The 16,293-nt window shown below is 44.8% G+C and overlaps 1 protein-coding gene across 1 annotated transcript in view; it reads right to left on the reverse strand.

Moving 5' to 3' along the window:
• Nell1 (neural EGFL like 1) overlaps window positions 1-16,293 on the reverse strand; it is an 824,157-nt gene that overhangs the window by 580,493 nt on the left and 227,371 nt on the right. Inside the window, exon 10 of the mRNA XM_050122124.1 lies at window positions 10,700-10,773. Within this exon, the coding sequence (XP_049978081.1) occupies window positions 10,700-10,773 (74 nt within the window). The remainder of the gene's footprint in view (window positions 1-10,699; window positions 10,774-16,293) is intronic.

Consider the following 16,293-nt stretch of genomic DNA (forward strand, 5'->3'; position numbering starts at 1 on the left):
CTATTAATTTCTTTCTTTTAAAAGGTTGAAGTCATTTTATTTAAAGCATTTAGCTTTTCTCTCCTATTCTTTGCAAGGATGTTTAAGAGAGCCAAGAAGAGGAGCCTTGCTTTAGTCAAATGCAATCCCAAACAGAGGTTGCTCAGGGGACAAGACCGAGCTACACAGCCAGGAGAGACAGGTGCCATGCTTTATGTTTCTAAGAGACTTGCCAATCCCTTAATCCCCACCCCCTCTGCCTGCCCAGTTCTCCATTTGGCAGAATGGACACTCACTCCTAGAGATGCGCACAGATAAAACATGAAATGCCACACATAAAGAGGAAACACAGACTCTTGTGTGAGCGCCGTCATGTTGGTAGCACAAAGTAAGCCACAGACATCAGCTACGTGTCTCACGGTAAGCAATCTTCAGCATGGCTTCCTCTTCTTTCTGGAAGTTTCTGACACAGCCAGCCTCACCCTAGCATTCCGTCTCCTGTCTTTTTTCCTCCGGTGCTCTTTCCCATGATTCCATGAGGGACCGATCCTAAGATTCAACACTCGATCCTGCTTGTTCAGTCCTCTGCTCCCACCTGAGTCTACTCTCAGTCCTCAGGTCAGATGACAGAGGTGCGTATCTAGCCTCAACAGCAAATGATAGGTCTAAAACAGCTGTCGGCATCAGAATCAAACAGTTAGCACAAGGCAACAGCTGCTAAGCGCCTTCCTGTCAGGAACTGCACTGACCATAAAGGGAAATAAACGACTCACTATCAACTCCAAGCCTATCATCCCGCTGTAATATACTGGTTCTGCGACATTGCCTCGGCATCGATAAGAACTACTAAATATTTTTTAACCAAACTATGCTCCCATATCCAAGTTCTGGATGCTTTCCTAACATCCTAACATCGGCTCATTTCTAACAGAGGGTACATGGATCATTGCATCCATTCAGAAAGCTGGAAGCTACCTTCAAGTTCTACAACCCCATGACAAAAGCCAAAGCCCATGGCTGGATAGTATATGATGCCTATACATATGAAATGAACAGTCTCTGAGTTATAATTTATGCTCGGGCTATATGTGACCTCTCATCTGAATTCTCCCTTGCTTGGGTTCTTCCCACCCACCATCTATTGTATCCACAGTCTTATGGGTCCTGCTGGGAGCACTCCCTGAACAGGGCATTCATGCTGAAAGCCTTAGTGCACAGTCAGCTTCTAGGATGACTCAAATTAAGACTATTAATGAGTTTCACTATTCCACTAAAGCTGTTATCAAAATACTAAGTGCTAAAAAACTCATCGCTGGCACTCAGATTCCAGATGATTACTTCCTTGCATTTTCTCCTCTAAGTCCAAAATTCTGCAGCATGTTTAACAAATATGTGTGCATGTATATATGTATATGTGTGTATATATGTATACCTTCATATGTATATATATTTGCAAATAAGATACTTTAAATGCTACGCAAGGCTTTTTAATTATTTTTTAAATGATCTTTTCTCATTTTACATGCCTAGCCCAGTCCCCACTCCTTCCCTTCCTCCAGCTCTCCCCACTTTCCCCCCACTTCTCAGAGAGGGTAAGGCTTCCATTGGCAGTCAACAAAGTCTGACACATTACTCTGAGGCAGGACCAATGCCCTTCATCCTATATTGAGGCCAAAAGGTATCCCTTCAAAAAGAATTTGGCTTCAAAAGGTCAGTTCAAGCACTCGGGATAAATCCTAGTCCCACTGTCAGTGGTCCCACACACTGTCCAAACCACACAATTGTTACCCACATTCAGAGGGCCTAGTTTGGCTTTATGCTGGTTCCCCCACTATCAGGCTGGCGTTGGTGAGCTCGCACTAGCTCAGGTCAGCCTTTCAGCGGCTATCCTGTCACAGTCCTGACTTCTTTGCTCATATTATTGCTCCTTCCTCTCTTTGGCTAGTCTCCAGAAGCTTGGCCCAGTGCTTAGCCGTGGATCTCTGCCTCTGCTTCCATCAGAGGCTGGATGAAGGTTCTATGGTGACAGGGAATGGCCAGTTCAGGCACCTCTCCACTACTGCTTATGGTCTTAGCTGGGGCCATCCTGTGGATTTCTGGGATTTTCCCTGGTGCCAGGTTTTATGCTAGCCCCATAATGGCTCCCACAATCAAGATGTTTCTTTCCTTGCTCTCCCTCTCTGTCCTTCCCCCATCTCAACCATCCTGTTCCCTCAGGTTCTCCTCCTCCCTCTTCTCCTTCTCTCCTCCTCTCTTTCTGTCCTCCCTTCTTCCCACCCCCACACTCCTGAAGGCATGGGTTCAAATCTCACTTCTGATAAAGAAGACTTCTTAAAAGTGATCATTCTGTAAAAGCCTACTCTATATATTGGTTTCATCGGTCAACAATTCTTTAAAAATTTATTTATTTCTTTGGGGGCATGTGTGTTCCATGACATGCATGTAGTGGTCAGAGAATAATGTGCAGAAGTCAGGTCTCTCCTTCCAGCCCAGTTGTGGGGACTGAACTCGGGTTATCAACTTGGTAGCAGCAGGTTTCTCTACCTACTGAGCTATCTCACTGGCCCAAAGCTAAGGGTTCTAATTAACCTTTAATATAGTTGATAAGTAAGACCAAATTCCAAAGTTTAAATCTGCATATTCTTAAAATAACATGAACTGAAATCATAGTTGTGTAAGTACACCTAAATCCACTAAAGTCCAGGAAAAAACATTTTTCAGGTCTATTTTGAGAACTATTGCCAGTAAAATGTAACCTGTCATTCCTATTTTTGAATAGTCCTGATTGTGGCGTGTTGTGACCCCTACACTGAGCTCTGTGTTAATATAAAAATGCGGCTGTTCTTCTTTTCCTATTTCCGAGTAACTACTCCATGTCAGCGGTCAAACGTAAACATTCCAAGTTCTATACAAATTGCTGTGCTCTGACTTGAATTTCTAACAACACCCAAACATCTGTAAGTTGAAAAATGCCACCTCACAGAGGAAATCTTCCTGACAAAAAAATTGATGGTGGGGCAAATGGAAACGAGATTATTAGGAGTTGTTGATCTTGTTTTAAAAATAATATGGTGGGCCGGGCGGTGGTGGCGCACGCCTTTAATCCCAGCACTCGGGAGGCAGAGGCAGGCGGATCTCTGGGAGTTCGAGGCCAGCCTGGTCTACAAGAGCTACTGCCGGGACAGGCACCAAAGCTACAGAGAAACTCTGTCTCGAAAAACAAGATGATGATGATGATGATGATGATGATGATGATGATAATAATAATAATAATAATAATAATAATAATAATAATATGGTGGGACCTCACTGTGAGATCCTGTCTCCTAGCAATGTCAGAAGCTACTACACCCAGAAGGTCTCACCAACATGACTGCCTAAACCGGAGCTTGACAAGGAAAACAATACACATGCAAAGTGGATGGGGAAAATCCCACAAAGCCTCATGAAGACTAACAGAACTAAGAAGTGCTGAGAGCAGAAGAAATCATCTCCCTCAGGGAAGAGCACACCAACTGTCTATCCAATACTAAACACGTGTATACAAGTAACATTATACACATGAGCAGGTTATATTTAAAATATATATGTACATACATATGTGCATGCAATAGCAATTAATAAAGAAAGAGAGCGTGTATTTGAAGGAGACCAAGGAGAGGGCTATGGAGAAGGAAATCTTCATATTATTCTAAATGTGGGGGGGGGGGGATGAGGCAGGATTTCTGTGTAGCTTTGGAACCTGTCTTGGAACTAGCTCTTGTTGACCAGGATGGCCTCGGACTCATAAAGATCCATCTGCCTCTGCCTCTCGAGTGCTGAGATTAAAGGTGTGCACCACCACTGCCCTACTATAATCTCATCATTAAAAAAATTAAGAAATAAACAGTCTAAAAACTAATATGTTAGATTGAAGGTATAGCTAGTGGTTATTAACTTTGGAGACTCTTGCAAGGACCAGAATTTGGTTGCCAGGATCCGCATCAGTTGGCTCACAACCTCCTCTAACTCCAGCCCAGGAGATCAAATATGTCCAGCCTCCAAGTGCACCTGTTCTCACAGGCACATACACATGCACAGGCACAAAGATAAAGCAGCGGAAAAAATATTTTTAAAACTAATGTGTTAACAACTTCTGGAAAAACCTGTGAAGGAATTTGAGACAAAAGTTGTCTCTTATTCAATCCCATAAAACAGCAATGAGTGGAGAACTGAGTAGCCTTGCATCAGAGGGAGATCCCTAACTGAACCAAAGAACAGGCAATACTTGAACCAGCATCTACCCTATTCTCTCAAGACAGTACTTGTGGAATATCATTTTCAGTTTCTTAGAGAGAAGTTGGTATCTTACATACAACAGAAGCTATACAGTGTTGGGGGTTTAAACACAGAGAAAGGCTGCACAGGGCAGACCAGTCCCATCAACACCCATCATCATCCTCTGTCCCTACTGACCACAGTCACTAAAAATGCCTCCATATTCTTCTGCGGCCTTTCATAGTACCATCCTTTGTGGAAGAATCAGTGTGCCCTAGCCTGAGTCTGTATGCTAGTTAACGCTGATTGTTGACTTGACAAGATTGAAAGTCACTTAAAAGAAAAGCCTCCACTTATGCTGGAGAGGTTGTGGGGGTAAAGGGAACACTCCTGCATTGCTGGTGGGAGTGCAAGCTGGTACAGCCCCTTTGGATGTCAGTGTGGCGATTTCTCAGAAAATTAGGAAACAACCTTCCTCAAGACCCAACAATACCACTTTTGGGTACATATCCAAAAGATTGACCCAAAGGATGGTCAATCGTGCCACAAGGACATCTGTTCAACTATGTTCATAGCCAGAACCTGGAAAAAACCTAAATGCCTCTTGACAGAAGAATGGATAAGGAAAATGTGGTATGTTTACACAATGGAGTACTACATAGCAGAAAAAATAATGACATCTTGAAATCTGCAGGCAAATGGATGGATCTAGAAAACATTATTTTGAGTGAGGTAACCCAAACCCAGAAAGACAATTAGCACATGTACTCACTCATAAGTGGCTTTTAAACATAAAGCAAAGAAAACCAGCCCACAAATCACAAAGGACCTAAACAACAATGAGGACCCTAAGAGAGACATACATAGTTCTAATCTACATGGGAAGTAGAAAAAGACAAGATCTTCTGAGCAAATTGGGAGCATGGGGACCATGGGAGAGGGAAGGGAGGGGGAGGGAGGAAGAAAGGGAGGAGAGCAGATATAGAGCTCAATAAAAATCAATAAAAAATAATAAAAAATTTAAGCCCGAGAGAGAGATAAACAGAGGGGGGGAGGGAGGGAGGGAGGGAGAGAGAGAGAGAGAGAGAGAGAGAGAGAGAGAGAGAGAGAGAGCTAGCTCCAGGATGTCTATAAAGAATTATCTAGGTTATATCAGAAGTGGGGAAGACCCAACCCAACTATGGGTGGCACTATCCTCTGAGCGACTGAATTAGGAAACAATGACCCACACCAGCATTCACTACTTTGCCTGCTGACTATGAGTATAATATATCCTCAGGTCTAGCTCCCATGACTTCCCCACCACGATAAGCCCAGAGGGAACACTAAAGACCAAGCTGAAAGAATGTAAGAGCTGGAGGACAGGGGTGTGTCACAAAAAGGACATGGCTGATGCACTCGTCATCTGCTCAGTGCCCCTGTGCTACTAGAGCAAGACCTACATATGACTAGACACATCACTATTGCATCAGGGATGGTAAAGAGACCTACATAAGACCAGACCCATTACTATTGCATCAGGGATGGGGAGGGGACCTACAAAAGACTAGACTCAACAATATTGCATCAGGGATGGGGAGGGGACCTACACAAGACTATACCTATTAATATTGCCTTAGGGATGGGGAAGGGACCTACATAAGACTAGACCTATCAATAGTACATTGGAGATGGGGAAGAAACCTACACAAGACCAGATCCATCAATATTGCATTGGGGACGGGGAAGGGAGCCATGAGACCCCACCTGTCTCAGAAGATCTACTGACACCTAACAGTTGCTGGGACAGAGATGCCCTTTTCTTCAGTTGTGTAGCCACTGATAAGCTACCCTCACTGAGAAACAACTTCCTACCCATGCTCGTGCAAGCAAGCATGATTAAACCCAGTAGCACCTACACATAGCTGGGGAAGAAAGGAAAGTAGAGGGGGAATTGAAAGAAGAATGGTATCAATATAAAGGCTAATAGGAAGTGAAGATGGCTAAAACTCATGTTATACACATGTGAAATTTAAAGAATAAAAAAAAAATAAGTATTTTTAAAATCTGGGAGTAAAGAAAAACCGTCTCCCTTTGATTTCTCTGTCAGAGTATTTCACCATAACAGGAGAAGAAAAGAACACACTACCTCTCTAAAATTAAAAACCAAGAATTGTTACAGATAAACATAAGCCTGAAGGGACATCATAGAAAAGCTAAAAAATAAATTCACAGCCAGACCACCAAGTACTTATTCCAACTATTTCACTCAGCCTCCAGGTAGCTTAATCCCTGATCCTGAGTCCCACATCTGTGTAGTACATGCCTTGTAGGGTTATTCTGAAGTTAAAATATTGTAACATGTTTTAATTGTCTTAGACAATATTCAAACAGTAGCTACATTACAAGAAATGTTCAATATTATAGTAAATGATTCCTTTCTCCGTGGACAAAATAACTCAAATATTTACAGAAGGTCAGTAAATCATTTTTTCAAAACTGAACAAATTTTTTCCTCTGAATACACAGAATCACACATGCATGCATGGACACACATACTGTTTTTTTTACAAAGAGTTCTTTGGCCCAATTTCTTTCTAGGTTATTAATCCTGAACACGGAGGAAAATGACCCAATGTATACTGAATGTCTGTTTCATACCAGTAGGCTACTCAGAAAAGACGTCATTTCAACCCATGCCCATTCATTCTACATGTCTCAAGCATGTCAGCTCTGATCATCTCAGATGACGACAAGGACCTGGTCACAAATGAGACTCCGGTGAGAGTCACCAAAGCTTTTGCTCCAAATGAAGAAAAGAGTAGGTTTAGTGACTGTCAGACCTGCGGCTTATACTGTGGTTCACAGCAGAGTGGGCTGTGCCTTTAATCATCTCACATTTCCCTGGGGTAGGAGAGAAAAGCAAAGGTAGGATCTAAATCAATTGTCCTCCCTGCAAGGGAAGCCATTTACAGAGATCATGCCATCCGGACTTGTAGTCAAGGAGAGTGGCTGGGCCATATGAGGTAAGGACAACTCATGCTCACTGAAGATTTAGTGCCAAGTACTCCATTTTCTTCTCCGTGTGCTCAACATTGGGATGCCCCTATCTTGGGCTGGAGGTTATGCCAGTTCTCAGGCCTGGGGGCTTTTTGGTTGATGAAGAGCTGAAAAAGTCCTCACTGCCATCCCAGTCCCACCTTTGATGCCGGCAAAGGAACCGACACCCAACAACTATTGACATTGAGATACGAGTCCCAGTGTCATTCAGCAGCTATGATAATTACCTAGCCAAAATTCACTTAAGGGAGGAAAAGTCTTATTTGGTTCACAGTTCCAGGTTAAAGTCCATAATCATGTAAAAATCAAGGCAGGAACTTGAAGTACAACACCCACAGTCAAGAGCAGAGTGAGAGACAAGGGTTCCAAGTGCCACCTGCTTACTGGCTCCTGTGCTCAGCCAGCTTTCCTCACACTTACAGTTCGGTGCCTAGCATAGGAAATGGTGCCGCCCACAGTGGGCTGAGTCAATCAACAATCAAGACAACACCCACAGACATACCCATAATCTAGATAATTCTTTAAGACTTCCTTCCAGGTGACAAGATACTACCCTGTCAAAGTAAACAAACCTTTTCTCATACCCTCCAGAGGGCAAAAAAGTAAAGCCAGTGGGCAGAGGCTACTAAGAGGAGGATTTTCAACCAATTAAAGGGTTTTTTGGTTGCCAATGGATTCTAGCCAATCTATCCAATCAATACTTGATGTGTTAACAACTGCCAGCCAGGGCATGTGCCTGTGGACGCAGGTATTTTCAAAAAGAAAACTGTATCGGATGATTTTCTGTGGTAGTTGGTGTCTAATGACTCATGCATGTTCCTGGTAGTCACACCCTCTCAGCAACCTCCTTCATGATAAATCATGATAAACTGGCCAGTCTGATGTAACTAACGGAATTAGGAGGAAGTGGTACCACACAGCTTTGGGGACTAGGTCATAGGAAGCATCGGATCTTCCACCTGAGTCTTTGTAAATGTTTGTTCTGGGGAGAGGTAGTCTCCATGTGAGAAATATCTGAAACCCTTGTGCCACAAGAAGGTATCCATACAGTCATGCGCAAAAAAAAAAAAAAAAAAAAAAAAAAAAAAAAAAAAAAAAACAGGAAAATCTGTTTCAATTGTCTTAGATAGGAATGAAGACGCCATGTTGGGCAACCAACATTCTGACTTCTGAAGTTATCAGAAATTTCTACCTCCAATAGCCAAAACATTGTAACCACCTTGAAACTCCAAGTGAGAACTGCATACAGGACTGCATTCAATGTATACAACCACAAGAGATAACAAAAACATTGGTTTTAGTCGGGGGTGTTTACGCCATACAAGTATAAGAACCTGAGTTCAACTCTCAGAACCCATATAAAAGGCTAGAAGGCTAGGTATGGTGGGGGTATACTTATAATCCCCATGCAAGGGGGGAGAGAGAGAGAAAGAGAGAGAGAGAGGGAGAGGGAGAGAGAGAGAGAGAGAGAGAGAGAGAGAGAGAGAGAGAGAGAGAGAGAGAGAGAGAGAGAGAGAGAGAGAGAGAGAGAGAGAGAGAGAGAGAGAGGCTAGCTAGCCAATTTGACAAGTTCCAGGTCAACTCAGAGACGTTGTCTCAAGAAAGTATTGAGGATACCTAAAGGTCAACACCCAAGGTGATGCCTAGCCTCCACATGCCCATATGTGAACGTACACAAACACACATGCACACACGCACATGCGCACACACGTGCACACACACCTCATACAGTGATTTTAGTGACTAGGTTTTAGGGAGTTGCTTTCCCAGCCACAGACAGGCAAAGCTGTCGAGTTCATCTTTTCCATTTGTTCTCCACGCCCTCCTTACCCACAGAACACTGTCCTCTTGCTCAGTTAAATATAATATTTGCCTAATGAAGGCATCTAGCATATTTGGGGCCTCAGGATCCCACTCCACTTCTCTGAATACTTCAGTTTCCTCTTGGGAATGGCTTCTTTACTCAAGTGATCTGCTTCTTGACTTCTGAGATTCCTGAACTCTTCTGGATTTTAGGAACTCCGCAGTTCAGCTAAACATTGCTTTCTAAACAATTGACTGCTTTTGGTAATATTACCCAGGGAGTGTTTCTGTTCTTTGTAACCAAAACTATAAACTGGAATTCTCTTTGACATATCAGGTACCCTGACACCAGTATCCGTCCCCAACACCCACAGCCAACCACGTAACAGGGCTCTTCAGTTCTGTTTCTATATAGGTCCTCAACCCCCTTATTCGTCTGCCACGCCACTGTCACAGCTTTCAGTCAGTTTTTGCCTCTGATGGTTCAACTATATCCACTGCTCCTCCAGTTATCCCTCCACTGCCCCCGAAATATATGTGTGCTATAATATATCTCCATGCACTTGCTGGGGACACTTGTCTCCATAAAGGTCAAGTCTACCTGTTCTATGGTTGTTTTCAGCTTCATCTGTCTTCAAACTCCATACGTATCCTGAAACTTCTCCAAGTCAAGTTATTCACAATTCCCTAAATATGAATAATAGTATTCTATTTCTTTATGGCTCTTGGCACCTGCAGATGTCCTCTCCTCACCAGACTATGCCTTCATCTCCATCCACCCGGGAAATAATCACTGGTGAAGACTGCCCATCACCTCCATAAAGCCCTGGTTGGCCTTGCTGTAGAGCCCACGGTAATGCACAGTGCTCAGTGTGAGGGACTGACCAACAAGGGCGAGACTGACCATGTAGAGTAATTCAGCATGTCTGTCTCTCCTCCTTGTAACGTGGGAACATTTCAGGAGCCCACAAGCTCCTTCTCCTCTGTTTATTGTATATTCACTCATTACACACTCTCCTACACTGAACTATACATTTATGAAGAAAACAACTTGCTTGTTGTGTCCACACATCCTAGCGCCACACTGGGGTTCAGCAGTCACTGTTGTACACAGAGATCCAGGGCAGAGCTGAAATAAAGCCTTCAGCACCCAGTCAAATTCTGCCTCGCCGGTGTTTGCTTGAATGTTTACTGGCAATGCTCTTTATAGCTTATGTCACGGCGATGGGAAAGAGAACAAGTGGGGGCATGGCATTTTCTAGAATTCTATTACCACTTGGAGGTGGAGTCAGTCCAGTCAGAGCTGGTATCAAACATTCACTTGCCTACCACCACCCCGTAACCTTTGTCCAGGACCACCGTCAACTTTCCCATCCATGGCAGCGCCTATCTCATTTTCTCTTCCACAACCTTCCTGCACTGGCTGCTTCTGAAGCTGTGTTAGCCACTGAGCGCAGGCTTGTTTCACAGAAACCGGGACTAGATCCTCTCTCTCCTTGACTCCAGCCCACCGGTTCTGCCCCTGAGGGACCCACCTCGGCCAGCACGCCCCCCAGAGGAGCACCACATGTCTGTCTTTTGTCTGCTCTGTGGAAGTGACAGGGACCACAGACAAACTTACTCGACATTCCCGGCAGCTCTTGGTTAAAATCCGCTGGCCCTCGGCAAGAACTTTTCCTCCATAGATACATTTTGCTGCAAGAAAACAGAGACAGTTCACGCTTGGTCATGCTGTGCCATAAAATGTCCTCAGAGGCTCCATTCGATGCCTACAGATCCCGCAGGAACATAGATTCCCCGAGTCTAAACCTCATAATGTAATGTAGGTAATGTGCTGTAAATCATAGGGAGAGTAACATGAATAGCCCCTGAGGCCATCAGCCAAATTTCAGTTTTTTGTGTTTTCCCCATTTACCTTGCAAAGTCACCCAATTGATGGCCAAAAAAAAAAAGGATTTTTCTCTCCTTTTATTAGTGTGTATGTGTGCACATGCTCACAAGTGCAGGTAGAAGCAGGGGCATGCGGTGGTTTTATGCCAACATCAGGTGTCCTCCTTTGTCCCTCTCCATCTTATGTCTTGAGGCAGGGTCTCTCGTCTCTCACTGACCCCAGCACTCACTGATTAGACTAGCTGGCTAGCGACCCCCAGGGATCTGCTGGACTCCACCTCGCCTTGCCAGAGGTGGTATTATGTAGCCATGTGCAGATTTTTCTGTGAGTCCTGGGAATCTGAACTCATGTTCTCATACTCGCACTGCAAGCGCTTTATGTGCTGAGCCATCTCCCCAGCCCAATTAGCAGTAGTTTTGATGCAGACAGCCCTGCTATAAGTTGAGCCTCTGGGTAAAAGGCGTATGTTCTGTTCATCAACCCTTCACTGCAGGGAGGATTCCATATGCGCTTCTTTATGATATGGGAGGTGAGCGCCCTGAGCCTAGATGTACTTAACCATACTCAGACAAGTATGAAATACAAGCCAACCCAACCAATTGCTACATCAGCACACCGGAGGGGAGGCCTTGTGGAAGGTGAGCTGTGTGGGCTAACAGGCAGGGCAGAAATTTTCAAAGAGAAACAGCTCAATTGAGATTCTGCAGAGACCCGGTCCTTGACTTAACTTGCTGACTCACTTTAAGCATGTGCAGAATATGTCAATTTGCTGTGACCCTACGAGATTTTCCAGTCCCTTCAAGAGGAACCGAAAGCAAAGGTCTGGATGAACTCTTTTCTGGCCTGAGAAGGGCCCTTCTAGCCCCAGCTCTCCAGAGAAACAGAAATAAATACACACTTGCCTTTAGTTCACAAAACCGTTTCACCTCTCAGACCCTCCATTTCTGTATCTATTAAAGCTGGGCTGATTAAATTTGGTAGTTTCCTGGACCTATAGTCTTCTCCTCCTCATGGAATGTTCACATCTGCCCAGCCCTGTCTCCATAGACACAGAAAGGGAGAACCCAGAAACAAACGCTGGTTTACTTAACGCAGTGCTTCTGTGGGATGGATGCTGGGACACGCTGCCCAGAGCCCTCTGTGACAGCTCACGTATTTCTACAGTTACTGGAACAAGGTCACCTAACAGGTCTCAGGCAACTTTTGGTCTAGGATCTGTGCTGGACTGTGGAGAGCCACCTTGCCTAAAGTCAAGCTCCTTGCTAGACCAGCCCATAGCCAATAAAAGATTCATTAAATCAAACTAAGTCCTGCTTTCCTTGCCTGATTCAGGATGACTCTGAAAGGCCATTCCAACTCGGCATCCCAGTGGGAAAAAGTGAGGCACTTGCTGTGAGTATATCGTCAACCTCATTCTTCTTCCCTTGGCTCCGTGGATTTTAAGCCCGCACTGATCCTGTGTGTGTTTTCTAATAAGGCATGTGGAAATCTCCAGTGTAGACAGTTTGCTGTTAACACACGACCTGCAGCAACCCACACCACCCAGCTTCACCTCCGTATTCTCTTCTCAGTGAATGATACCACCATCTCCACCAGCTCCTCCCCTACCTGCTTCTTGCCCATGTGAGTAACCAAAACTTCTGCCCCATCACGGTTCTTTGTTCCCCACCCTGACAATGTCTTCAGACTTCAGCATCCCTCTTCTTCAGCACTACCAGAACCTCCCTGCTTTCTGTTCTAACCTTAGCCTTTTCCAATCCTTCCCAGACAACACAAAACGATCTCAAGACCCAAAGTTGAGAATTTGGAACCCTATCTAAAAATATTAGGAGTCCCTGACACCTTCAGGAAAAATAAAAAGCTCAAAATGTTTAATTAGGCAGATAGTCTATTCTGATAGCTTTTCCTTATCTCTCAAAACTTCAAAAACTTCCCACCTGTGCTTTTCTCGCCCACTCAAATAGTTACACGCCTTCTAGCTTTCTCTCTGACTACCGAGGTTTGCATATATTCTTTTCTTCTATAAAAATACTCAGATCTCCATTATCAACTGACCCCCTTCTGTTTTAGTTGGGGTTCCTATTGCTGTGATGAAACACCATGGCCAAAAACAAGCTGGGGAAGAAAGAGTTTATTTAGCTTACACCTCCACATCACTGTCCATCATCAAAGGAAGTCAGGACAGGAACCTGGAGTCAGGAGCAGATGCAGAAGCCACAAAAGGGTGCTACTTACCGCCTTGCTCACCATGGCTTGCTCAGCCTGCTTTTTTTTTATAGAAACTAGGACCACCAATCTAGGGGTAACAATGCCCACAGGGGGCTGGGCATTCCTCCATCAAGCACCAGTTAGGAAAATACCTTAGAAGCTTGCCTTCAGCTGGATCTTATAGAGGCAGTTTCTCTTTCCAGGTTCCCTCCTCTCAGATGACTATACCATGTGTCAAGTTGAAAAAAAAAAAAAAAACCAAGCCAGCACAATTAGCCTCTTGATATCTTGATATACAAACACATCACCGTTAAACCACAACCTTTCTTTTGTGTTCCTCTCCAAGATTTCACATTAATGAAGGCATCACAAGAGAAAACACGGGATGAACTTAAAGTCCCACAGTTTACAAATGAAAAGACGCTAAGAGTTGTGTCTTTCAAAATAGTCACTCTTTTTAAGTCAAGATCCTCTGTAAAACTCCCGAGATCTCATTCCTAAAAGTTTAAAGTCTCTTAACTGTCAGGTCCTAAAGAATCAAAAATAAATTAAATTCTTTCTAACTTCAAGAGGGAAGAGCAAGGGCACATTCCCCACCTGAGCGAAGTAAAACCAAAGTCCAAAATGTAAGTAATCAATGTCCTCTACTTAGGATTCACTCATGACCGTCTAGGCTCCTCCAAAGGACTTGGGTCACTTCTTTGACTTGCCTACTGCAGTACACACAGCTTGTCTTCCAGGCTTTGGAATGGCCCCACTCCTTCCCTGCTGCTATTCCTGATGGTCATTCCCTGTTGTGAGCATTTTGAAAATGCTGGGGTCTTCTGTGACAATTGGGCTGCACCTCTCCTAGGCTCTCTTCATGGTGCCCATCCTCAATTTCTCTTCGTGACCCTTTCAGAAGAGAAAGCGGGTCTTTCCTTCTCCTTCACTTAAAAAACCACCTGTCCTTCCCTGACTATCCTTTATGCCCCCAGTATTCTAGATATATCCATGACAGTTATTCATTGCTCCTAATGACATTCTGGGTACCCCCCCAATTGACTTATACGGGAAGAACCCATCTCCAAGGCCCTGAGATTTCTATGTGATAAATTCCCATACTCCTAAACACGGCAGCTGCCAACTTGGCAAGGTGGCTCGTGCCAGAGTGACAGTTTTGCTAAACGCACTCCCGTCAACACTGCCATCTGTTTTTTGGCACAAGCTGGGAAATGCAGAAATTCTCCTTTTCTTTCCCTTTGGACCCTTGCCACTCCACAATGGTATTAACACACTTGGTCCCCTGTCTTGAAACATTCAGCTGGCTCCTTTCTTCTCTGGAAGGCTCATGCAGAACTCCTACCTGGAGACAAATATGCCTTGTTGTTTACACCACACTCAGGGACACATTGTGCATCCACTAGGTTGCTAAAAAACAAATGTCTGATAAAATGTATGCCCTCCCATCATAGGAAGCTTCGGGTTGAGGGGGGAAGGAGGTTGAGGGGGGATGATACCAGCTCATGTCACATGCCTTCGCCATTGGCAGCTGTGGCAAGGGGCAGAAAGTGCCTACGACATGATGCCAGCTGCCCACGAAATAACCTTAGCTATTTCAGGATTGGAAACGCCCCTTGCTTTCCTGTTCCTCCCCGCTCCTCTGAGAGAACCCCTTCCTTCCCTGGCATTCCCCTCCTTATGTCGACCATCAGTCCTCGTTATCCAACCTCCTGAGCTGTAGCCAAAAGTCTTAGTCTTGATGTCTGAGGACATTCAAGCATAAGGCGGGTTAGGCCCTGCTGCCTTTGGATGGGCACTGGAGAGTTCATGTCAACAGCGTTCGGTGTGAGCAGAGATGTAAGTGGATACCTGGAGCCCTGTGTGCCACACTAGGGCTGTGCAAAGCGGAGCATTTCACGGTGTCCAACCATGAAACTGAAACCCGGCCCAGCACACACTTCTTCGGGATGTCTGAAGCAAGCATCCTGGGGATTTGGAGACCATTTATTGTTCTTTTTGCACGCACAGACACCTAGGTTTTTTAGATTTGACCTTGATTTCTTAAATGCAAATGCTGGACACTTTTGCCACCTGGGCGCACACTGAATACACAATTGACAGGTACAGCTTTGGATGGCCCTGTCAGATGTGCATATGAGGTTCGTCTGTCCACATTCCAATACCCGTTCCCTCACACATGTCAGCCATCCCTGGGCACTTGGTGACTTTGCGTGTCAGAGACAGCACCCGGCTTTTTCCTTCCAAACTGGAGGGTCAGAAGAACTAACCACCCAGGGATTCTCCCATCCTTGCTACATTAATTCACAGAGTTTCCAAACACCCCCTCTCCGAGCAAGACACCCACATCAAACTGGGTGTCACTATAACTTCTCCAGCTCACAGATGCCAGACAGAAGGCATCACACCCCCAAGCACGCAACAAACTGGCTCTTCCCTCTGCCCTGTCTCTCTGCTTCACATTGCTTTTCTCCTGTGGGCTCTTGTTCAAACCTTGGCACCTGCGCTCTCACAGACACTGGCACAGCACAACACTTAGACGCCAGGTCCTCTAGCTGTCACTCACAGCCATCCCTTCTCATCCTCTCCCCAGGCAGTCTCAGCCTGCTTGTCCCATCACCTCTACCTGGAACATGCCGGCACCCCATGCTTGGCCACGCCTCCAGCTCAGTTAAGACAGTACTCTTTCTTAAATCACTTCTCTGAATGTGCCATGGCCCTGCTTAAAAATTTCATTTTTAAAAATTTATGTCTATAAGTGTTCATTTATGTCAGGTCATGTGACTTTGAATGTCAGGGACATCACTCAGCTTTATACTTTAAAAGTGGCAGATGAGAAGAGCTAACTAACCAAGGATCCTCCCTTCCTCGGTAAATTAATTCACTGAGTGTTCAAACACCCCCTTTCTGAGCAAGACACCCATATCAAACTGGGTCTACCACATGCATGTTGGTGTCCAAGGAGGCAAGAGGGCATCCAATCCCGAGACTGAAGTTACAGACCAATGTGAGCTGCCATGCGGATGCTGGAAACTAAACCCAAGTCCTCTGTGAGAACAGCCAGTACTCTTAACCACCGAGCCATCCACACAGCACCCCGAAGACAAAGAAAACCT

Source organism: Alexandromys fortis, unplaced genomic scaffold (assembly GCF_014885135.2).
Source record: "Alexandromys fortis isolate MF-2015 unplaced genomic scaffold, M_Fortis_MF-2015_v1.1 scaffold_170, whole genome shotgun sequence".
NCBI lineage: Eukaryota > Metazoa > Chordata > Mammalia > Rodentia > Cricetidae > Alexandromys > Alexandromys fortis.